Source organism: Acartia tonsa, chromosome 5, assembly GCF_053477335.1.
Source record: "Acartia tonsa isolate MP-2025a chromosome 5, ASM5347733v1, whole genome shotgun sequence".
Taxonomy (NCBI): Eukaryota; Metazoa; Arthropoda; class Copepoda; order Calanoida; family Acartiidae; genus Acartia; species Acartia tonsa.
The window spans coordinates 35055914-35080256 of record NC_137264.1 but is presented as its reverse complement, the minus strand read 5'-3'; the positions used below and the strand labels follow the sequence as shown (position 1 = coordinate 35080256).

The 24343-nt window shown below is 31.7% G+C and overlaps 2 protein-coding genes across 3 annotated transcripts in view; one reads left to right on the top strand and one right to left on the bottom strand.

The window, feature by feature from the left end:
• Positions 1–9887, top strand: part of LOC145319350 (lysosome membrane protein 2-like) — a 16188-nt gene extending 6301 nt beyond the window's left edge. Inside the window, exons 11-24 of the mRNA XM_080161432.1 lie at positions 812–867; positions 2267–2319; positions 2557–2621; positions 3149–3194; positions 3820–3857; positions 4109–4142; positions 5188–5294; positions 6210–6260; positions 6753–6810; positions 7558–7625; positions 8007–8053; positions 8468–8537; positions 9193–9290; positions 9500–9887. Coding sequence (XP_080017558.1) covers positions 812–867; positions 2267–2319; positions 2557–2621; positions 3149–3194; positions 3820–3857; positions 4109–4142; positions 5188–5294; positions 6210–6260; positions 6753–6810; positions 7558–7625; positions 8007–8053; positions 8468–8537; positions 9193–9290; positions 9500–9604 — 896 coding nt within the window. The 3' untranslated portion in view covers positions 9605–9887. The remainder of the gene's footprint in view (positions 1–811; positions 868–2266; positions 2320–2556; positions 2622–3148; positions 3195–3819; positions 3858–4108; positions 4143–5187; positions 5295–6209; positions 6261–6752; positions 6811–7557; positions 7626–8006; positions 8054–8467; positions 8538–9192; positions 9291–9499) is intronic.
• Positions 9830–24343, bottom strand: part of Uxs (UDP-xylose synthase) — a 14824-nt gene continuing 310 nt past the window's right edge. Inside the window, exons 2-15 of one of the 2 annotated variants that reach the window (XM_080161433.1) lie at positions 20770–20852; positions 20343–20439; positions 19814–19872; positions 18474–18551; positions 18238–18331; positions 17711–17804; positions 16232–16326; positions 15638–15718; positions 15160–15291; positions 14668–14763; positions 14338–14387; positions 14033–14158; positions 13388–13513; positions 9830–10456 (exon numbers count right to left, since the gene is read on the bottom strand). In XM_080161433.1, the coding sequence (XP_080017559.1) occupies positions 10360–10456; positions 13388–13513; positions 14033–14158; positions 14338–14387; positions 14668–14763; positions 15160–15291; positions 15638–15718; positions 16232–16326; positions 17711–17804; positions 18238–18331; positions 18474–18551; positions 19814–19872; positions 20343–20439; positions 20770–20804 (1260 nt within the window). In that variant the 5' untranslated portion in view covers positions 20805–20852 and the 3' untranslated portion in view covers positions 9830–10359. The remainder of the gene's footprint in view (positions 10457–13387; positions 13514–14032; positions 14159–14337; positions 14388–14667; positions 14764–15159; positions 15292–15637; positions 15719–16231; positions 16327–17710; positions 17805–18237; positions 18332–18473; positions 18552–19813; positions 19873–20342; positions 20440–20769; positions 20853–24343) is intronic. The other variant, XM_080161434.1, reaches the window with a different exon arrangement.

Below are 24343 nucleotides of genomic sequence, written 5' to 3'. Positions count from 1 at the left end.
CTAGTATAGAGTAAAATTAGGTTTTATATGAAAGATGTACATAAATGTATTATGCAATACAACAAGTTTATTTTTGTCATTTATACAAATATGATATAAAATAAGATTATTCAAACTTATTTCTTAAAATATTTTTTAAAAGTAAGTATCTTTTATGTGTACAGTTTTCATTCTTTTCATTTTAATTAAATAAAAATTATTTAACTATATTGGAAATAAGTCACGTTGTATGTTGATTCATTGATATATTGTAAAGAATTAATGAATTTGATAGATGAAATCAAAAGAACTAATTGTACTTTACAATAGAATACAATATTTATGAAGCAAAACCCTCTAAAAGCTATGAAATTTACCCCAAAATAAAAAAAAACCTTCTGATCTGTAAAATCTCTGTAGTATGATTTCATAGTATAATTTTTATAATTTATATACCTTTTAAAAATAGGTTAAAAACAACTTTAACAATTACTTAACCCATTCTAAACAAAATAAATACTATTGTTCTGTTGTTATTTTTTCACGGATTTATTGAATGATTGCTGTGCTTATCTCTGCCTAATAGTGTTGTAACATGTTTTCCAAACCGATTAATATCCACTGGCTTAAAAAGTTTAGACCTGTTCTTAGTCATATTGAAAAAGTGTTCTACGAAAAATAAAATAAAATGATAAAAATAATATATTCGTTGACCTGGGCCTTCGGCACCTCGAGGCCCACAAAATAGGAATTAATCTAATAATTATAAATCAGACTATTCGTGGAAAGCTGTCTATAATACGACACATTAAAAAACTATATTTATAATTAGATGGAAAATTACCACCAGCAATTCAAGATAATGGTTTTGCGATTTTTAACAATAAGGTAGTTTTTTCTTAAGTTTTAAGGGTAATTTTTATACTTTACCATTAAAAGATTTTTTAAGAAACTTTCATTATAAAACGGATCTACTCTATAACACCTAAAGTCTATCGTCCGTCACTTTTAAACGGATTAACTAAGATTTTCCTGGCCTATATTTTAAGTTATGTTGAGATTCCTATGACAACTGAGCATATACTCTAAAAATTATGCTTTGGTGAAAACTAAAATTTTACATATAAAATATTTTTAGCCCTGTCCTTTTGTGTTTGATAACAATATAGATAGATGTATAATATTTCGTTAGATGTAGAAGACATGATTGATTAAACCAGGGATAAGGGATAGGAAACCTGGCCATAAATTAGGTCTCGGCCTGGTTTTGAAAGGGATCATGCAACTTTTACCATTTGCCTAATTTAATGACCTTACTGGCGGACGGCTCATATTGGCTACCGCTCTAAACCAATAGTGTTCTGTGATTTGGGCTTGTTTTGTATCAACCAATCACCAATTGGCGGAGCCAATTGGTGATTGGTTGATACAAAACAAGCCCAAATCACAGATGGCGGAAATTTTAGAAGCAGACAATCTAGAAAAAATAATGATTTCGTCTGCTACGAAAAAATAAATATAAATGGTGTTAGATCACATTAGTTTAATTTTTAAATCTGCTTAGAGTTAAACATTAAAAAAGGGCCACATAGAAAAAACAAAAATAACGGGATTATTTTTTTGGAAAGAAGGTAGCTACGAATTTTCATTTGGTAGTTTATAAATTAGATGTTGTATTTTGAATTTTAAAAATTTAGTACGGAGTTGATACAACACCTTCACCCTAATTTTTGTACAATACAACACAGTACAGATATATCATTACATTATATCCAGTATAGTATCCAAAGAACTTGATAGAATGTTACCCAAGTGCATATTTATTTATTTATTTTGAATTTTAATTAGCAATGAAATTTTCAAATAAAATTTTTACTCATTAATAAAAATGCAAATAATACAAACTAAAATCTGTCTGAGGGAAACCCAACGATAGCTTTCTGACAGTTCAAATTACCAAAGTAAAAGATAAAAAATTTTGGGAGAGAAAAAACTTCATTTTAACAAAAGCCATTATTATATAGGTTTATAAAAAGTTATGTTTTTTACTTTAAACTAGCTACCTGAATTTGATTCTATACTTTATCTACACACACACACACAGCTTTTTCATTAGCATTTTATACGAACCACTGCGCTATCCCAAAACTGGTTTATTAGGCTAGAAATAGGCCTAGGCTTGAAATAGGCCTGAAATAATATTTTCCTACGTTTCCCATCCCTTATCCCTGGATTAAACTGATACCCAAAGTTTTATAAACAGTATATAACTATATCTTGTTTTTAGAACGGGTCCAGTATTAATGATAACTACAGAATACTTACTCAGCCAGAGGAAAGGTAAAACTTAAAAATTCTTTGAGGTAGTGGCGTACGGTAGGTGAGTTATGGTTTATATGTTTTGAAAATTAATGAAAATTGATAAAGCACCTTCTACTGGTCCAAAAAGTTTTATTAACACGTCCACTCATTTGTGGCTTAAAAACTTTTTAAAAGTCTTGTCCAAACTTTTCAACAAATCTTGGCGCGCAAATTAACACAATAAATGACGCCAGATTAAAGAAAATATATATTTAGAAAGTCTGAAATTGAGTTGTGGGGTAAAACTATTGACCAGTTGGTTCCAGATCTATCAACTACAAGTAAAATATATTTTTATGCGTGCAAATGCTCTATAATCAGGGTACCTTCATTCACTTATGCGAGAATATTTTTATGTTTTTGATCACAAATTGCAAGATTTAATGAAAAAAAATATGTAAAAGAATTATATTGAAACACCCCTTATTATAAAAAATGTAATAATCATTAATACATTGAAATAAAAATTATATAGATTAATAATTTTCACAAAAAAACTTTTGTGTACAATTGATGTAATGATGTTTTAAAAATAATGACCTTCCTCCTTGCATATATTTGTTTACCCAAAAGGGGATAAGTAGCACCCCCCCCCCCCTTGTTTTTTTTTCTTCAGAATGATGCAAAACCCCTCCACCTCATATACATATACCAGGTTGCTAAAATAATCCATGTTTAATTCTATCTATATGCCTTCTTAGTCTTAAATCCTGTCTCCTAATTTTTTTTTATAAATGCAGTAATGAAATGTTCGTTATGGCGTTTCAAAAAGCTTTACTAACCTTTGACGAAATTGTCCTTGTTTTAGAAACATGTCCTAGTACAATCAATGGTCATGAACATGCTTGTGCCAGGTAATGCATTAATGATTATATCAGCTTGGAGTTTGGACAAAATCGTACTAATGATGTTTAATTAATTGGTGCCTTTCGCTGCTATGTAAGGCGCATTGCTTAAGTAATAAGAGTAGAAAAAGGCTCTGATCCACAAACAGTAAAAACTTATTACCTGGAACAGTTATAGCTTCCAGATAAGATTCGTTCAATCAATATATTGTTTTAATTGGACTGTTGCTAGCGCGCTCCAACTATAACTATGTCAGGTGAACACTTTAACTGATCAAGGCGAATGCGATAGTTACGATTACAATTAAATTAAAAGATTTACAAAGTGTATCAATTTCAATTTGTACACTTTGTCGTGAACAATCTGTGAAAAACTAAATTTGCTGTAACTTTACAATATTAAAGTAAAAGAATAGAAGGGCAAGGTTTAAATAACTGTATGTTCACGGGTTGGGTCTTTTAATATCAGCCAATAGCGTCAAAAATATTAACCCAGCCTAGTCGCTACAAAAGAGCAAAAAGCAATTTGCAAGCAGCCCTAACAAAAGTAGCCCTGACAAAAGCTATCAGTTTCTAGCACATTGCACTTTTTCACAGTCTGATTAAAACATTTTTCACTTTTTTTATATTTTAGATCCGATCCAACCTGGTGGCCTCATCCAGACGGAGAAGGTAAAACAAATTTTGAAAAGAAAAAGATTTTAATTAATTGTAAAAAATTAAGAACGGATTTAGATTTTCAGACCTGAAACAAAAAACAAAAACCCAAAACGTTAGGCAATGCATTGGCTGCTGTAAAGTTAATTAATTGAAATCATGATCATAAACTACTATTGGACCTACAAACTGAAACCTTTTAGCTAAAAATATAATAATAACATAAATTGTGAATTCTAATATTAAAATAATTCATACTTTTGAAGGTGAAATTGCTGGTAGTTCCTGCAATGCGATAAGGTATTTTAATTTTACTTTGCAAAGCATGATTACGTAAAAAATGATTTCTCGTCCATTAGTTTTATGCTAAAAAGTGATCTAAATTCCAGAGTAACAAATCAACAGATCAATTGAATAAGAATGGGTGGTACAACTTTTTAGTGTTCAAAATTTTCCATAAATATTTTTTTATCTGTATTTTCAATGATTAACTTTGTTTAATTTATTGTAATTTAAGTTACTTACTACTTATCAATTTATCGTCCATTGTCTTCCTTTTAAGATCCACAGAACTCTACTAAACCTTTAAAGTTTTTGATTAAAAAACAATATTAGTTTTTATGAAAACATCCTAATAGCGAAGCACAGAAAAGGTAGGAAAAACGGACATTAACACTTGTATAGAGTCAGAACTGAATACTCATGATATAAATGTATAAGAGAATTGTAAGTAAATTAATTGAAATACTACTTGATACAGAATTATGTTTATGGACATACTTACATTTTTAGGTTTTGATTATAGAGTTGCTTCGCTTATAATATTTTACTTTGTTGTCTTAGGAATCAGTTTACCAAAAATCTGATCAATCGGATAATTAGATGACATAAAATTTTTTTGTTAAAAAAGTAAAAAAATCCACATGTTTAAAATGGACGTACGGACATTCTGGTAATGATTATTGCTACTCTTTCTAAATCGTACCTAACTACTACAGGAATCACCATGCAAAGTTTAAAATCGATAGGACAATTCTAACATGCCTAAATTAATGAGAAAAAAAATTCCGATTCGGACGGACGGACCGACCCTAATTATAGAAAAGCTTCGCTTTAAGCAAATAATGTCTTTCTATGGAAAGCCATAATAAGTCATGTCTTTAAAGTTTTAGGAAGATAGGTTGAAAAATATAGAAATAAGGCTTTATATCTAAATTGATCTTTAATTATATTTTTTTCTTGAAATAATCCAACATAGAGTTATGTAGAGCAATTGTGCATGATTTTGAGGGAGACGGCATGTGTTCCGCTGCGCTGAGTGTATCATTCTTGTTAATATTGTCAGAGGAACGACAGGAGAAGAATTTCCGCCACTGGTCGGAGACGGAGTAGACGAAGATTTGTGGGTGTTCACCAATGATATTTGTAGATCCATCTATTACAGATATTCAGGTAGAGATAATTTGTAATTAGTAGCTTAAATATTCTATAATAAAAAAGCGGTTACGCCCCTAGAGGCCTCTGTAGTGGGGGGGGGGGGGTCAATATCCCACGGATTCTGAGAAGCTACAGAGTAAAGGAGAACCATATTGGTTCTGGGGTTTGCAAGTTCCTTCAATACAGTCACAGTGATAGAGAGTAGAAAGTTAGAGATTTATTGTACTTTAGACTAAAGTAAAGTGTTTTTTATGTAGCAACTCGGACCGCGGGTTAGAGAGTTCTTTGCGGTGAATGACGTAACCGAAAGATGTACAGACTGTGTCAACTTTTAACTATTGTTAAGCTTCACTCCTAGATATCAATAACGACAAGAAAAAAATCTATTTACAAGGTGTATTGATTCCAAAGGTAAATTTGGCAGTTATGTCTTCTATCCCTCCCTCCCTGGCCAATGATCAGTAAGGGGGGGGGGGTGGACAGCCTGATCAATAACGGATTCTACATAATACATGATATATAATAAACATTGGACAATAACAAATGGGTGGCACCTGCAATTTCAGGCTCTAAATCAATAACATACAGTTAGAAATTTTATAATTTCTCAAAGAAAAACTATTCTGAATCTACAATTCTGCGGGTTGGGCTTGCACATTACTACAATTAGGTAAAAGTTAAACTTTTTTTCTACCTGAATCAATCATTTCAGCCCTTTGCCTATTTTCATTTAAAATTTTTTATTCCCTGTGGAATTGGATTTATCTAACCCTGCGGGGTACTTTTGAAGGATGTACAGCCTATTGGGGCAATATTTCGATACGATATACAGGGTAAGGCTAACTTTGCACAGCTAACCTAACCTAACCCAAAAAGAGCAATAAAAATACAGGCTTCTCTAAATAATAATTGTTCTTTTTTTGTATCCAGAAGATGAGGATGTTGATGGAATTCCTGTCCTCAGATTCACTGTACCTGAAGGTAAGTGTAATACTAAACATGGATTACAACATTCATTAAAGCTCTCAAGATCAGACCATCAAACAACCGACCATAAACATAAAATACAATATCAACGAAATTAATATTCCATATTTTTAGACAAAAAATCTACATAAATCCCAAAAATACATTTAAATAGGTTTCTTTAACTGCATATTCTAGCTTAATGGACTTGATTTTAGATAAGGGTTCTTCCTTATGTTATCAAAATTGTAAAAATCAAAGTTCTTGTAAGTTCTATGACTTCATAGCCAAGACACCAAATTTTATAATAATGTAGTGACTATTTAATAAAGAATTTAATTATGTTTAATTTGGTATTAATTGATATAAACATGAGGGCTGTTTTTTTTAATATGTTCATGATCATATTCTTACACTAATGTTCGTCGATAAGATTGGGCCGCCTTCAGTAAATTGTTTTATATTTATTGGCTTCGCTAATGATCGATGTTGTTATTCTTGTTTCAGATTCAACTAAAGTCAACAAGAAAAGAAACATTTGTATGTGTAAAGACTTTGATCCCAGGTAATATCAACTGCAATCAGAAGCATTTTCAACCCCCAGGTAATATCAATAACATTTCGAGACATTTTTTTAACACCCAAGTGATATCAACTACAATTAAAGGCATTTTTTTTACCATGTAGGTAATAATAACTGCATTACATGGCAATTTATTTATCTTAGGTAATATCAACTGCATTCAGTAGCATTTTGTTGGCAAATTGCAACCACAGATACGTGCCTTATTGATTAAGCATCAACACTAACTCAGCTCTTCTGCTTTTTACAGCTACATACAGCAGAGCCTTATGTGCTATATAAAATTGACGAGCGGTTTCGTCCCTAGCCTCTAGGGGCTTTGCCCCAAGAGGTAATTTTGAAAAAATAATTACTTCTGGTGTTGCCACTTATTTTAAAATAACTGCCTAAAACAAAACAAAAATGAGGGGTGGGAATTAAAAAAAAAATAAGTACTTCTGGTGCTGCCACTTATTTTACAATATACTGCCTAAAAAAATCGGGGCGGAATTTTTTATTTTGTTTTTGGGGGGTTTGTGGGTGTCCCACCCCCAAGAAAATAGCCTAAAACCACCACAATAGCAATAGGTATATTCCCTGATGAGTAAAATCCAATCGGTTTAGTGGTTACCAAGATCTTAAGGGACAGAAGGACAGACAGGCATCATTCTACTTTGTATTATAGATGTCAAACTTTACAGCTCCCCAGTACAGTGAGTACATCTTCTAATCCGAATTCTTAATTTTTAGGGAGGTTCCATCAAATGAAGGTTGTCTAAGACCTTTAGAAAATTCAGAAGATGAATATGACATATCAGGTAATGGCAAACCTCCAGAGATAGGCAAGGCGAAATAAAAAATTCCATAACAGATGGACAATCTGAGATCTACCCATCCAAAAAAGAAATATATTTGTTAAACTAGATACAATTTGAAAGGAAATGACTTTGGAATTTTATAAGCACTAAATTTTTAATTTCATTGCTCTCCCTACTTTCGGCATTCATACCTTTTTATATTTCTACCTCTTACTTTCTTTACTCTCTCATGTCTCCAAAACAACATACAGACAAGCACAATGATTTCTATTCACTGCTTCTCTTGTCCTGAATTTTCTCCTATATCAAAATCACAAAAGCAATAAGATTATCTCTTTATCAGCTTTACAATGACAGAATTCAATTTTGAAATTTTTTTAGATTGTGAAATTACATCTTGCTATGATGGTTTACAAAATGTTGAAAATGTAAGTTAAATTCAAATAATTTAATATTCGTTATATGTGTTTGACTTAACTCAGATAATCATATCTCAATATCTATTGAAGAAAATATTTTCTCGTATTCATTCGAATCTGGTGGATAGGAACAGGTTCTCATCCATACGAAAAAACTATGTCTAGCATCGTATTATATCCAGCTTTCTACGAATATAAAAATGTACAATCATAAGATTGAAACAAGTTTTTTAGCCGGTGCCTTCGGCACCTCGGGGCTAAAAAAACTAGTTTTAATCTCATAATTGTACATTCTATATCCGCGGAAAGCCGTTTATAATACGATGCGAGAAATAACTATTTCTGTTTTGCTGTATAATATCTAATGCAACTCTATGACACCTCTCCCTAAATAATACTCAATTATTAAATAACTTATTTTAGTGTCAAAAGTCTCCAGTTATAATGAGTGCCCCTCATTTCTACATGGCTGAGGACCAACTTCAAAACTTCGGTAAGTTTCAGTGCTTTCACACAAAGTACCTGTTAAACACCGCTACCGTCGCTTTACACATAACGCATCCGCTAGGCGTCGGGAAAGTGATGAGTTTTAATCTCGGTTCAACATAACGTCACAACTAAAGATGTTAAAATTAGATCCTACTGTAGTATGTCAGATGCGCGAGTATGTAAGAGTATGAGGAATGCCTTGGCCAAAAACAGGCGCAACTGATTACTATGCACAGTTTGGACTTCTAGTCAAAGGTCGTGCAATCAAAGAGTTCGTTGTCTAATAGGTTTTACTTAACCTGATAGTCCCGGTGTTTTGATAGAAATAGAGAATGATATGGCTCCCCTTTGCTATTCTTGGTTGTTGGATCTGACATTAAAGTTTCATGTACAGCAATTAACAAGTATCTCCTTTCTTAATTTGGAAAGGGTAATTAAAAAATCTTAAATACAAATGTAAAATAAATATGGAGGGACTATAATGGAGATTTTATGGTTTACAGAGATTTCAGTTGGGTAAAACACCTTTTCTTCGAAAATGGGTGTATTTATTCCTAATACTAGCCCATTAGATATTCATGGCAATGTTTAGGCGTTGATTCAATATCTATTTTATTTTCTTGTTAAAATATTCAAATAAGTATTATGTATTGTTATAGATTCATCATTTGCTGTCCCAAACAAAGAAAGAGATGAGAGTTACCTTGACATAGAGCCATTCACTGGTGAGGTTCTGAGGGCAGCCAAGCGTCTACAGGTAGTAAATATTGAGTCAGGCTTTTAATCAAATAGCAATACGCGGCATTTTGCGCAAAACTAATTGTTGCTAGCTCATTATCTTCGTCATGTCGAACAAAGAATGCTAAAGACTTTTGTAAAAATTTTAGTGCAAGAATGGACAATTGACAGTCATATTTTTATTAAAGGCTTAGCTGATGATTATACATGATCTGGTTTGTATTTCAGGTAAACATGCCTATTGTGCCAACTGGGCGGTCAGAAATTCCATTTTTGGAGGCCATACAACATGTTCCAGCCTTCCCAGTTCTGTGGTTTGAGGAGGGATACTGAAGAAAAGAACATGCCTAATCTGACAAGACTTTAGTAAAGTTCACTATTATCTTGCTATATACATACAGTGTGTTTTATCTAATGGAATAAAGTATTGCCTTTTTTAACCCACTTACCATTTACAGATATAAAAAATCAATAGGTATATTATATTCATAATTGGCTTGGGAGTTTCAGGACAAGCACAAAATATTTCAAAAGTAGCTTTGTATCAAAAAAGTAATATATAAAGAAACTATGTATTTATGAGAAATTAATGAATATAATGATATATTTATTTACATTTATTGGTCAATAATCACATTTTTATGAAGGCACAATTTCAAATTAAATATATTAATTAAAGACCAGCTATTTTAAACAAACTTAAAATTTATGTAATGTAATTACTATATAATTTAACTCGCAAGTAAGTCATCATTGCGGTTTAATTTATTTCTGTAAATTTTTAGGCTAATAAAACTATAATTAAATATAACTTTTCACGACCTTTCATATTTTTAAATACGTTTTCTTAATACCTATAAATTTTGAAAGCAAAAAAATTAATTACTATTTCAATAAATGAATGATAAATGGGATAATTTCATAAAAGCACTTTCAAGAATTATCTCCCTAAGAAAGTTGTAAAAATTCAAAGTAATTAAAAGTCAACAAACTTTTACCACAGGGGGTTCTAGAGAAAATTGGGTCGGATGAATATGTATTTAAAAACATATTGAAGGAAGTATAACTTTTATTTTAAAAAGTTAGATCTAGGGTTCGAACTCGATAGCCCCCAAGTTTCTCTCTGAATGGTTCTTTCTGCTAAGCTCGGCACGGAAGTAGTCAACTGTTTTCTTTAGACCTTTCCTGAAAATAACAAATTTTAGTACACTAGGAGAGGAAGATGAGTGGACTTTTTCTTAATATTTATAGACTTGCTTTGTAGAAATGTAAAAAAATGGTACTCTTACACAAATTGCCTGTCAAGCGCCGATATAAATAAATTGGAAATAAGGGTAGGGCACTATGTTCCACGGGTGACAAAAAATCGTTTTTTACATTTTGGAAAATACACTTTTAAACAATTGTTTAGTAATATACACAAGTTTTTGGAAATAAAGCCGAAAGAATTAGCTCTTTACTATGAAAAATAAGAATTTTATGTGTAATTATACCAGAGGTATGGAATTAAGTTCCTTTTCATCATTGTAAACAACTATTATTAAGGTCAACTAAACTACATTTCAAATCATCGTGGACCCTTTATTTTTAAAGCTATTTTTAAGTATTATATATTTTTGGAATCAGTATGTAATAATTTATACGTTTAGCCTTTAAAAGAAGTCAAATCTCCATTTTTTGTTGTAATTGTAGATGGTTTTCTTAGCATACCCGATTTGTGTAAAATAGACAATTTTCTTCTAATGAAAATTTTACGTTTGGTTCCAGATCTTTTAAGACCAAAAAAGTCCAAGCAAATCCTCTTACATGGTGATATTAGATGTATGTATAATATCAGAGAACTTTACCCTGTGTATGCGAAGCTATGCGAAGTTTGTTTTTTTAAGCCCTAAAGATACTTGGTCTATCAAAAAATAACAATTTTTTTAGATATAAAAGTAATTATTTTTCTTCTTATTTCCAACACATATTCAAATAAACTAAAATTAGAGGAAAGATTTAAATAAAGATAATCCCTAAATGTCTAGGCTCTTATATGAACCATTTTACCTTTTTATTTGGGGGAGAGGGGGGGGGGGAACGCTCCACTTACATCCTCATCTGAACCCATTAAAGCTAGAAGTTAAAATAAATTTATGTGGTTTCCTAGTTCAAATATATATTCTTATTTAATTCGTTAGCATTATTTACTCCCTTCACCCTTTTATTAAGCAACCTTTTTCCAAAGGTGCTTTCATACTTATTAAAAAAGAATTTGTATTGTTTAAGATAGAAAATGCTTCCTTTCAAGTAAATTGAAAATAAAATGAAAGTCTTTCATATCAGAGATTTATAGGGATTAGACAATGGCAGAGAAATTAATGTACATTCCCAATGCTAATGCACAAAATTGCCCCTTCTATAAATTACAATTAGTGATTGAAACGTTTGGACACTCAACTAATAAACCAACCAATCAAAATTCAATAATAGTCCCACAAATTGTTATGCCCACAAATAAGAAAACGCTATTTTGTGAATTTGGGGACTATTATAATTAACAGCCCATTGTCCCTTCCCTCCCTACATATACACACAGAAAATAAATAAGAAATAGGCTCATCTGTATGTAAACTTTAGATTAGAAATCTCAAAATATATATTTCGGCGGCGGCGATCGGCGGGAAAACGGCGGCAAATTTTCATATAATTTCAGTAGGTCATACATGCTTGTTAGAAAAGATTATGTTTAAAATTTGAAGTCTATAGGTCAAAAATTGCAGTCTCAAGAGCTGTTTAAAGATTTCTGAGGGATCAGGACCTGCAGGATCATACCTGGACCCTGAAATTGACTTAAACACTTAAATTTCTTATTGGTATGTACTAGTATAGGATATTTTAGTATTTGGTAACTTAAAATGCTTAGTTTAAGGCAAACAAAATATTTTTACTCTTTACCTGTATGACCCTGCCAGGTTTGCTGGCATCTTGTGCCAGCCAGGATGGAGATATTAAAAATTTCGCCATTATATTGAAAGATATATGGATACTTATTGCTATTCAAATAAAATTTCATCAAAATTTTATAATATACACTCTCTATGATTTTTTGTCATTTTTTGGCTTTTCTGGAACACGGTGTAGGGGGTGGAATTTTTTTCCCCTTGTGTCCAATCTCTGCAAGCCTAGGCCTGTGTTGCTATCCAGTACTCAATATAACACATTACCTAAAGTACTAAACAAACAAACAAAAACTACTCCCCCCCACACCCTTATTTTTAATTCATTTCAGAATAAGAAGGGGTTTGGAGGTTTCAGTGCTCAACAAGGTACTTTGTGTAAAAGCGACAAATAAATTACAATTTACAACAATCATTAAGTCTATCAAGTCTATTTCAATCAATTTATAAACCAATCAATCTACAAATCTATCTATCAATCAATATAAAAATCAAATATAGAAAATCTCAATCAGAGATGGGTTTTTAATAAATGCCGCGTTTTTTCGACAATTTTTTCGACATTGATTGATTGAACGAAGACGATGGGATTTCAACACAGAGTATACAACATATGAATTCAAAATTTTAAAATTATTATTTTAGCCATTTGTATAATGTCTAATACAACTTAAATCCATTTTCGCTGCATATTTATTAATGCATCTTTTTAGAGCTGTGTTAGACATTATACAAATGGCTAAAATAATAATTTAAAATTTTTAATTCTTAAGTTGTATACTCTGTTAAAATCGTATGGGGCATTGATCTTCAAGATGAAATAAGGTTTTTAACAGAGTATACAACTTTAGAATTCAAAATTTTAAAATTACTATTTTGGCCATTTGTATAATGTCTAATACAGATCTAAAAAGATGCATTAATAAATATGCAGCGAAAATGGATTTAAGTTGTATTAGACATCATACAAATGGCTAAAATAATAATTTTAAAGTTTTGAATTCTTATGTCGTATACTCTGTGTTGAAATCCCATCGTCTTCGTTCAATCAATCAATGTCGAAAAAATTGTCGAAAATACGCGGCATTTAATAAAAACCCATCTCAGATATTCTGGAAAATTATCAATATTCTGTTCTATCAATCAATCAATTAACAATTTATTTAAATGTATAAACCTTAGTGGGACAGTTGGCTCCCAATGAAGGACCTTCTTGGCCAAATCAATGATGGGGCGACGTCTCTGAGGGTCGTCTTCGACTGGGGGGAGGTGACGGATCTCACTCTTGCCCCCAACCATCTCCCTATAAAAATCAAGAGTTATTTCTTTATAAATTTCTTTTTCTACCTATATTTGCCTATCGTCTAACAATTTATATGTAAGTCTATAACCATTCAATCAGTTTTTTGGATTTGTCCATTTTTGTTGTTGAAAGGTTATCCATTTTATTATCTCTAGGTGCACGTGGGTTTATGAATATAAAAATCAATAGGCATCAATTTTGAGAATTGGGGTTAAAACTAGGTAGGTATTGGGTAAAAATATGGGTAATTGAGTATAAATTAAGTGATGGGGGATTTATGAAAGCGACCTAAAGAAATAAAGAAAAATTTGATTCTTCACAAACAAATAAAAAGGCAGGATTTGAATATCAATGACCGTCCATCTGTAACCTTTTTGGAAAAAAAGGCGTGGAAATAACCACAGTCGTCCGCCCAAATAATAACAATCTACAGACAAACCTTCCGTTATTAAGTAATTCACAATCCCTACAACTTACACATCTGCCGAGCCTTAGTGGATTTTATAATTTCTAACTTACTTGATTTCTTTAGCAAAAGTAATAATGGATCTCTCGTCAGGATTTCCAATGTTTACAGGTTTGCTATAGTTGGACTCCATCAAGGCCACCAAGCCGTTTACTAGATCACTTACATACTGGAAAGATCTAAATAACGCAGCAATTAACGAAATGGACACTCCTTATTGATATTAATGGGATTTGCTTCGTAGCTTTAATAGAAATTGCATTAAAATTTTGACCATGTAACTTTGGGCTGGTGACACCCAGCCACCCCCCCCCCCCCCCCAACCTACTAGTGAGACTGTTTATAAATCAATAATTACCTGGTTTGTTCTCCATTTCCATAAACAGTAATTGGGTCTCCTTGTAAAGCCTTGAAACAAAATGAAGTATTTTAATAATAGAAAAATTTTATTCGAATGAATAAAACAATCATTAATTGGATAATAGTAATTTAGAGAATAGTTAAAACAGCTTTCCGCGGATATAAAATGTACAATTATTAGATTAAAACCAGTTTTTTTAGCCCTGAGATGCCGAAGGCACGGGTTAAAAAAATTTATCTTTATAAAGTCAAATTACATTACAATACTTAAAAAGGTTAATGTAAATACAAAAACAAGTCAAAATTATATCTAATTTTGTCCTTTTACCTGGATGATAAAATTTGAGACCACCCGCCCGTCATTGGCGTGCATCCTCGGACCATAAGTGTTGAAAATTCTTGCAACTCGTACGCTCACATTAGACTTAATTAAAAGCAAAGTTGATTAAAATTTTAAAAGTTTTGTGCACGATATTTAATTGTATCATCCACAAAGAGGTAATAATAGAATAAAATACAAAAAGGATTTTCTAGTGCTTTTCTGGGTTAGGTTAAACAAGAGAACTCCGTCGGGATAGGACAGGGATAAGAACTCTGCAAGATTAGTTTTCATGAAAACTCATGCCTTTTCAAAATGAAAACCATTGTTTTAGAGGTATTTGGGACCTTACAAATAAAGAGAGAGCATTGCATTGGTGAAAATTGTAAAAACTACATGCCTTTTTAACATAAAAATAAAAATATGTAGGAAAAAAATGTAAACAATTTTTCATTAGATTTTAAAAACATTACAGAGAAGCAACGCTTAAAAAATAAAAACCTGTTTTTCATAAGCATAGGCCAAAGTTTCTGCCACCCTCTTGCCTTCATCATAACACGCCCTGGGGCCAATAGGGTTGACATGCCCCCAGTAAGTTTCAGGCTGGGGATGAACTTCAGGGTCTCCATATACCTGTTTTAAAATTAGTAAAACGGAATAATTTCACTATTAATGTATACTAAAGTGTACCTAAAGTTTATAGATTTTTTGTAGGGACGAAGATGATTTTTGAAAAAAAACCTTCCCTGGATTAATCGCTGTATAGGAGAACAAAATCAGTCCACCGGTTGGCGAGATCTTAAGCTACAGTCAGATAGACATCCTAATATTCTTATATAATGATAAAGTCTTTAGAAAAGAAATAATATTTTTTTTAACCAATGAGAAGCCTTGATTCATCAAGCAATAAAATCATTAATTTTTACCTAATAAGTAGTCTAGATTTAAACTGCCATGATATGACCAATGAAAATCTTACCTCACTTGTAGAGCCAATAAGGATCCTAGCCTTGACTCTCTTGGCAAGACCAAGCATATTTACTGTTCCTACTGTGTTCGTCTAAAATAGTAAAAATTGAGATAAAAATCTATTTCCATTACGGCTTTGAATTCAATTAATATCCGCTGGATTAGAACCGGTTCTCAGCCATACTTAAAAATCATGTTTAGCATCGTAATCCTTGTTCTAGAGGAGCTACACTACTGTTAGTATTTAAAAGCGTTTGAATAAATTTACGACAGTTTTATGTACTCTTTACAGTGAAGAAGATTAATTTAACATTGATCTAGCTAACAAGTGTAAATTTTGCACATGTAAATGTTTAAAATAACAGACTTTCATTGGGTCAAAATCATAAGTAACATAATTAAGTTTTTCTTGCCAATATTGACACACAAAAATAATTTATTAAGAAATTATAAAAGTATTAAATAAAATCTGGTGTATTTTTTGGCGCTTTATATTAAAATGTATTTTTTTTTTACAAAAATTGCTCGGTATTATATTTAAATAACTAAGTAGTTAATACACATTAACCCTTTGTAAAAGATACTTTGAAATAAATACTGTTACCTTAATAGTCTTGACAGGGTTGTACATGTAATGAGGAGGGGAGGCGGGGGAGGCTAAGTGGTAAATCTCGTCAACTTCCAGGTACAGAGGATTAACTAGAAAATAGAAATATTGAAGGAGACAGACTTTTGATGGTTTTAAACTGTTTTTAACCTATTTTTAAAACGTATATAAAAAATATACTATGACACCAGTAGAATCAGACTGCAGAGCCTAAATTTGAATTTGAATTTTTGGGGGGATTTAAATATTAATTTTTACTGTTGCCGTGGTCATTTTGACGAGAGCAAAAGGCTTTTTTTTATTTGGGTAAAATTCGTAGCTTTTTGAGTGTTTTGCTTCATAAATATTGTATTCTGGTATAGAGTTAAATTAGGCCTTATGATTTTACTATAAAAATTCACTAAAAAGTTAAATCTTTACAATATACCAATGAATTAACATTAACATGTTTGTGTTCTCTCACCTATTTTAAACACATAAAAATTGGCTGTAAAGGGTTAAATTTGATGTCAACATGACAAGATGTCAACAAATGTTTATGCAATACAACAAAATTATTTTTGACACATATACAAATATGATATAAAATAAGATTATTCAAACTTACTTTTTAAAAATATTTTTAAAAAGTATGCATCTTTTACGTGTATAGTTTTCATTCTTTTCATTTTAATTAAATAAAAATTATTTAACTACATTGTAAATACGTCACTTTGTGAAAACACTCTTTCGGAAATTATAAATAATTGAAATGAAACAAGAAATCTTATTGGTTTGACTTCAGCATTATGTGTTTTATTGTATTATGTTAAATTTTTCACTGAAATTAATTGTTTTAGAAAAAAAATTATTTCCATCGAACAGAGTAGAGTTTTTTTATTATTGTATTGATATAAACTGAATCATATAAAATTGTTCTGTAAGAAACAATTTAACCCCAAACTAAAAGTTGCCTTTGCTCCCGTCAAAATGATAACATATAAAATAACATATAAAATTAATTTTTAAATCCCCCCAAAAAAGTTTATTGGGGACTTAATTCAAATTTGGGCTCTGCAGTCTGATTCTACTGGTGTCATAGTATATTTTTGATATATGATTATTGATTAAAAAATAGGTTAAAAACAGTTTAAGAATTATTCATATCCATAGGTTGAACAAAAACCTAACTATATAAGTTTGCCCCTAAAATGCCTTGTTGAGCATAAGAAATACCTAACCAATCCCCCATAATTTAAAAACATATTTGGTACTGGGTAGCCCTGCAGGTTTAAGGTTCCCAGCAAGATTAATATATACCTATGTTTTTGTCATTTATTTATCTTCGAAGTAAACAAAGCATTAGATAATTTTTAAACATAACTTTGTTTACATTGATTTTTTCCCTCGTAAAACTCAGGTGTAACAGACTTTTTCATTAATCCGTCTACCTAGAAGAACCCAAGAGAAGTTTAAAGACAAGAATGCAGTACTTACCAACGTCATGATGTAAAAGCTCAAAATTTTCGTGGCCCAGCCAATGCTCCACGTTGCGTTTGCGACCCGTGAAATAGTTATCAACAACAGTCACCTAGAAAAATTACAGCGACGCGTTAAACCTTTCATTGATACGATTAACATTGTGTCTGCTACTTGTGAAATATTAAATGGATATAATGGATGCACCTGGGAATCTTCACAAAAATTTCAGTCGCGTCGGTTATTTTAAATAGGAATTGATAAAATCAAGTTTCCTAAAACAAATTATACAGACGAATATTGCGAATCATAGAGTTAAAGTCGCAACTTAAAAGAGTAATTTCCAGGGAGGAAGGGGATATTGGGCTGTTTATTACATTAGTCCCCAAAGTTTTTTGATAACGTTTTCTTATTCGTTAGCATAACAACTTTGGGGACTTTTGTTGAATTTTCATTGGTTGGTTGGTTCAATAGAAGGGGTAATTTTGTTTATCATCAATTTATCAACCATTACCTTATCCCTTTAGATCCCTGGTGATATTTACCTCATGACCGTCAAGCATAAGTTTGTCCACTAAATGAGATCCTACAAACCCAGCACCACCAGTTATCAAGATTCTTTTTCTGTCTTTGTATGTTCTAAAAAAATATTCATTAGATATCCATCTATTCAACTAATTTTTTTTGTCCTATTACCTTTTTTCCCAATAGAATTAAATAGTTGACCCTGTACTTGCATTTGTTTTTAAATATATTGAATTTGAAATAAAACTGAAATAACCTAAATTTGATATCTGGATAATTTTGTTGATTAGGTTGAATTCTGGAGGCTAACTCTTCTATTTTATCTTCTAACAATCTGAAAAAATATAAAGTAATATTTTTCAATAGCACAGGTACTTTATTACAAGGCCTATTGTTTTATTTATTAACTATTACGGCCCTAGAGGCCTCTATCGGCATTAAACGTCAGTGGGGGAGGAGGGGGGGAGGGTCCACCCCGCTCAGATTAGTCATAAAAATTTCAATGACCTAGCTATGCGAAGGTAAATTGTACCTAAAGGAGAACCATATCGGTTCAGCGAGATACTTTGGAACACACCAACTCATATAGACATCTTGTTACTTTTTATAAGGACTAGTGGCTTCGCCCCTAGCCTCTAGGGGCTTTGTCCCAAGAGGTTTTATCAAACTAATTTTTCGTGTTTTAGATTTTAAAGAAAATAAAAAATAAAAAAATTTGGGGGGGTATTTTACATTTTTTTTTTGGGGGGGGGGGGTTAGGGGTGTCCCACCCCCCAAGAAAATAATTATAAACCTTCCCGGGACCTATGAGAAGCTACCCTGTAAAGGAGAACCCGATCGGTTCAGCGGTTAGCGAGATCCTTCGCTACAAACAAACAGACAGACAAAAAAACATCGTTCTACTTTGTATTATAGACTAGCGGCTACGCCCCTAGAGGCCTCTAGTGGCACTTTGAATGTTTTTTTTTTATTTTAAATATCTAATTACAGAAATAATTGGTTTATGTTTCGTAGGAGTCTCTTTTTCGGGAGGGGTAATTTTTTTCTAGGGGCGATTTCTCCTGATAGGGTGGTGGTACCCTCCCCCAAAATAGTTATAAACCTTCCCGGGACTTATGAGAAGCTACCCTGTTAAGGAGAACCCGATCGGTTCAGCGGTAAGCGAGATCCTTCGCTACAAACAAACAGACAGACAAACAGACAGACAGACAGACATCGTTCTACTTTGTATTATAGACTAGCGGCTTCGCCCCTAGCCTCTAGGGGCTTTGCCCCAAGAGGTTTGATCAACCTAATTTTTCGTATTTTAGATTTAAAAAGAAAAAGTAAAAAAAAATTTTTTTGGGGGGGTATTTTTCATTTTTTGGGGGGGTTGGGGGTGTCCCACCCCCCAAGAAAACAGCTTAAAACCATCACAGGACCAGTAGGTATATTCCCTGAAGAGTAGAGCCCAATCGGTTCAGTGGTTACTGAGATCTTAAGCTTCAGACGGACAGACAGACGGACAGACGGACAGACAGACGGACAGACATCGTTCTACTTTGTATTATAGATTACAGATTGCATTAATAATAAAAGTGAAAAAGATAGTTTTACCTAATTTTTTCTTGTGCCTCCTCAAGCTCTAATTGTTGAAACCCGCTATTTTGATTTATCTAAAAAGTGAGATATTTGTATTTTTGCCCATTCGGCTTTTCAAGACAGCTTAGGGAAGCAATCAAATTGGCTATTTGCAGGTTTTAAGCTATATTTAAGAAAAATTTAACACTGACTATTACACTCCAACAAATACATAAGTATGTAGGCTACTATAATTTTATAAGAAAAAAAAATGTGAAGTAAAACAATTTCTGTGATAGGAACCTTGTTTAACAAAAATGTGTTAATATATTAGATTAGGTTAGACCGGGTTAGAATAATACCACAGTATCTCTAAATATATGGACTGCAGAATCAGAGCCATTCATAGGGCTGATTTTTCAAAAATTCAAAATAAGAAAAAGGAGGGGAAGAGGGTTCTATAGTACTAAAAAAGGGTTTGAGTAACAAAGCCAAATTATGAAACTGTTACTTATAAAATATTCCACCTGCAATCTTGTAGATTGGTAAAAATGTAAAATCCTACCTTACAGCTGGCTGAAGCTTCTAAATTACAGCTTTTCTCACCAGGTGGCGACGGCAGTTCTGTCACCTCAAGACAGTACACACTGTACACTACCACACTAAATAGTAAAGTATTATGTGTTTATCTATCTGTCTATCAATCTATCTACCACCTGTCTATTTGTCTATCCAGACTATCAATCTGTCCATCTGTCTTTATAAATCTATCTGTTTTTTGACTCCCGTCCCTATCTATCTGTCTAACTACATATCTGTCTAGTTTTAGTATGAACAAATCTTATTCCGATTTCACTCGTAGGTATCTATCTAAATATTATTTGTATCATTTCAATTTTGTCAATTAATAGAATTATTTTTAATTAGTAGTATAGCATTAAAAATTTCGTTATATATTATTCATCTACCTTTATCAATAAATTTTTCATTACCTAAGAATAAAAGAAACAGAATATCTGGGAAACATTTTAAATTTTCTTATAAACCGTTGTCAGGAATAACCATAGTCTGAAGTCTAAAAAAAAGAGGTCTTATAAAAAAAAACAAGCGGCTAAGCCCCTAGTATCCAGGGTCTTTGTATTCAAATAGGTAACTAAAAGGCACAAAAATAACCAAAAAGCAACCCTATTCTAACAGTAAAATGGCCTAACACCATCCCAGGACCTAATGGAAGCTGCCCTAAAATTAAAGACTCAATCAGTTCAGTAGTTATTGATATCTCAAGCTTAAAACAAAAAAACATTACATAGGAAAATCAAAATTAAAACTCGGGGGTCAAATGTGCCTAGGGTTGAGAAAAAAGAAAATCAGCGTGTTTTATGAATCATATAATTCTACTTTGCACTTAAAATTTACATAACCCCACCAAACCACCACCCCCTCCCCCTTAACTTAAAAATAATAAAAAGTCCATAAAACAATTTTCCGAAATATTTAGTAGTAATAGGTAAATAAAATAGAACATTTAATAGGTACATATTACAAATATTTACATCTGCCCATATAAAAATAAAAACTTTTCAATGGTTTAAGTACTGACATTAATTAAAGAAAAGCTAGGTACAATAACAAAAAAAAATTAAATGATTTAAAAAAATATCACTAAGAAATTAAAGCATATGTTAACTCTTTATCACTGTATGTCTATACTAAAACCATAACATTCAATAATATAATTTCTTATTTAAGGCTCCTTCTTTAAAAATATTTCCTTTATTTTCTTTAGAAGGTTTTGTTACTAGAAGCTACGTAATATACATAGATAGGACCATGTAAGATTAATTAATCACTTTCTCCCCCTATAATTCAATATCAATCATAAGGATATAACGTCACTTAAAGCATAATAAACTTTAACTAACAAAATTGGCTAAGATACGCAATTATTTAAATAGACAGACACACATTTATCTTGTTTATTTGACAAATAAACAATAAACATCCAATTGATGCATAAAAAAAAATAAAAAAAGTTTAAATACTTTTAAAGACTTACTAAACAGGACACTTACGAAGGAAAACTTGCGTGCGTGCGTAGAATTGTGTGTCTGCGTGCATGTGTATGTGTGTGTGTGCGCGCGCGTGTGTATGTCTGTGTGCATGTCTGTGCGTGTGTATGTGTATATAAATTAGCATGACAAGCATTTTTTTTTATTAATATTGAATTTTCTCTATAATATTCTTTGTCTGTTAGTCCGTCTTCAGACAGTCAAGAAACCCTACAGAATGGTTATGAAAACAGAAAATAATAAAAGTTTAAAACCATTAGAACAGAGACAGAGATAAAACAAACTAATCTAAACATAAATTGAATTCCATATCCTAAATTAAGCAGCATTTAGAAAATCTATGGAATCCTATATTATTCCTGTTATCTTTAAAGTAAACTTGTACTTTAACATTTTTGTTTAATTTGTGGGGGTAATGACAGACTCATTAAAAAAATATAGACTATATTATCTGTAAAACTAAGGGAGAAGTACCCAAAATAAAATTGTTGGTACTATAAGTATGTAGATTACCCCCCCCCCCCCCCACTTATTTTAAAATTCCAAAGTGTTTGATGTCAATAAATGGATGAAAATTTAAACAAAAAAAAGAGTTAAATTGTTGATAAAAATATAAGATAAGTAGAGGTATTAAAGATCCGTCCATAAACAAGGAAGTATTGAAATTGCCTCTTTAAGACATAGCTATACAATAACAAAAAATATATCATTAACGAAAAGAAGTTAAATAACTAACTAATGAATAAAGTCTTGTCGATTTATTTAATTAACCCTGCCTCACGGGTTCAGGGATAGGACAATGGCCGGTAAATTAATCTTTAAAGTTTGAGCGAGAATCTGCCTTTGGTAGCTGGTAAACTTTAGGGGGGAAAGAGGAGGGGGGGGGGGGGGGTTATCATATATTTTTAAAGTCAGTATGTCCCCTCCCTGTTTATAACAACTTTGACGGATTAACAAGAAAAATGTAATCCTAAGTTTTTTTATAATTATTATAATACTAGCGGTTGCATGTAGAGATTGTTTTGTGTTCTAAGGGATAAGAAAGAGCAGAAGAAAATCCTAAAACCATCCTATGACCTACGTGGAGCTGCCACAAAAGGGTGTACTCAATCGGTAATTCAAGGGTAACTCAAACATCCAAACTATGGTTATTTCAAATTAAAATGGCGTATCTTCTCTACAATTTACAATATGTTCACCTGTCCGTAACGTTATGGTCGACATATGATTTTCTCGTCTCCTGAATAAGATAGACTGCTGCTTTTTTGGTAAGATAACCCTTATCAAAGAGCATCCACCATACAACTTAAATGGTCCTTTGATCATGCTACAAAAGAATTAAATGAAAAGAAAATAGAAATAATACTGTTAAAACTCGTAATGGATAGAATTTGAGAGTAGCTGCGCTCTATAAACATTGACAAGTGTGTTAATATCAATAAACTTTCTCTTTTATATAGAAAAGATGATATTAATTCATTTTAAGCTAAAATTCAATATTATTAAATTGGTCAGAAAATAATTTATCATTAAATTTAAATAAGTACGGTTGTTATTAGGCTATTTAATTTTTAAATTAAAGTAGCTCTGGGTATTTTAGGCTATTTTCTGCTCTTCCCTAACCCTTTAAATACGGAGGGCTAAAAGTGTTGGGGGCACAGCCGCTATTCCTTTAATATAAAGTAGCAAGGTTTATTTGTATAACGCTAAATTTCTCAGATATAGCTTGTCTTAATTGGTTGTACTTTTAAGGTGAGCTTTTTAAATATCTTTGGGTAGTTTAAGGTTTTAAGCTGCTTCCCTGACCTTCCCCGCAGGTTGGGGACGATGCAACTAGCAGTTTTATTAAAGTTAGTTAATATGCCATACTAATATTAGCTATTGTAGTATCTGTGCTATAAAAGGGCAGAATAGATATCTACGACTTTTAAAATTATTTTGTTTCAAAATTTGGAATTTCGACATTTATTAAATAAAGGAAAAGTTAAAGGCTTTGATCAAATGACACTTAATTGATATAGAAACGTTTTTTGATAATCATATTAATAATACTGGATCAAGTGCAGTAAAAAGTTCCTAGGATCGATTATTCTCAAAATCTATGACCTATAAATTTTTCAAGCATATCGTTATAAGCGGCATGGGAATGCCTATGTTAAAAATATAGAATAGCCAAGATCCAATGATCCACATGAAAAGCTTGATTAAAGAAATCATACGCAAAATTAGTTATTTTGCGCATTTATGTGCACTGCGAGATAATTGTATTCTATTAAGTAATGGGTTTTCCTGATTATTAGTGGTCTCTCTTTTGTTAAAAATGTTTGGCCTCAAGCAGCCTTTAAATTTCATGATTTATTAGAGATATTCGATCCCAGGAACATTGAACCAGATCCATAATATTATTTGTCACAAGTGTGCAGTGCATCATAGAAGCAAAGCTTACAAATAAGAATACATTTGTTTAGAGTTAATTAAGAATACATAAGGAGATTTA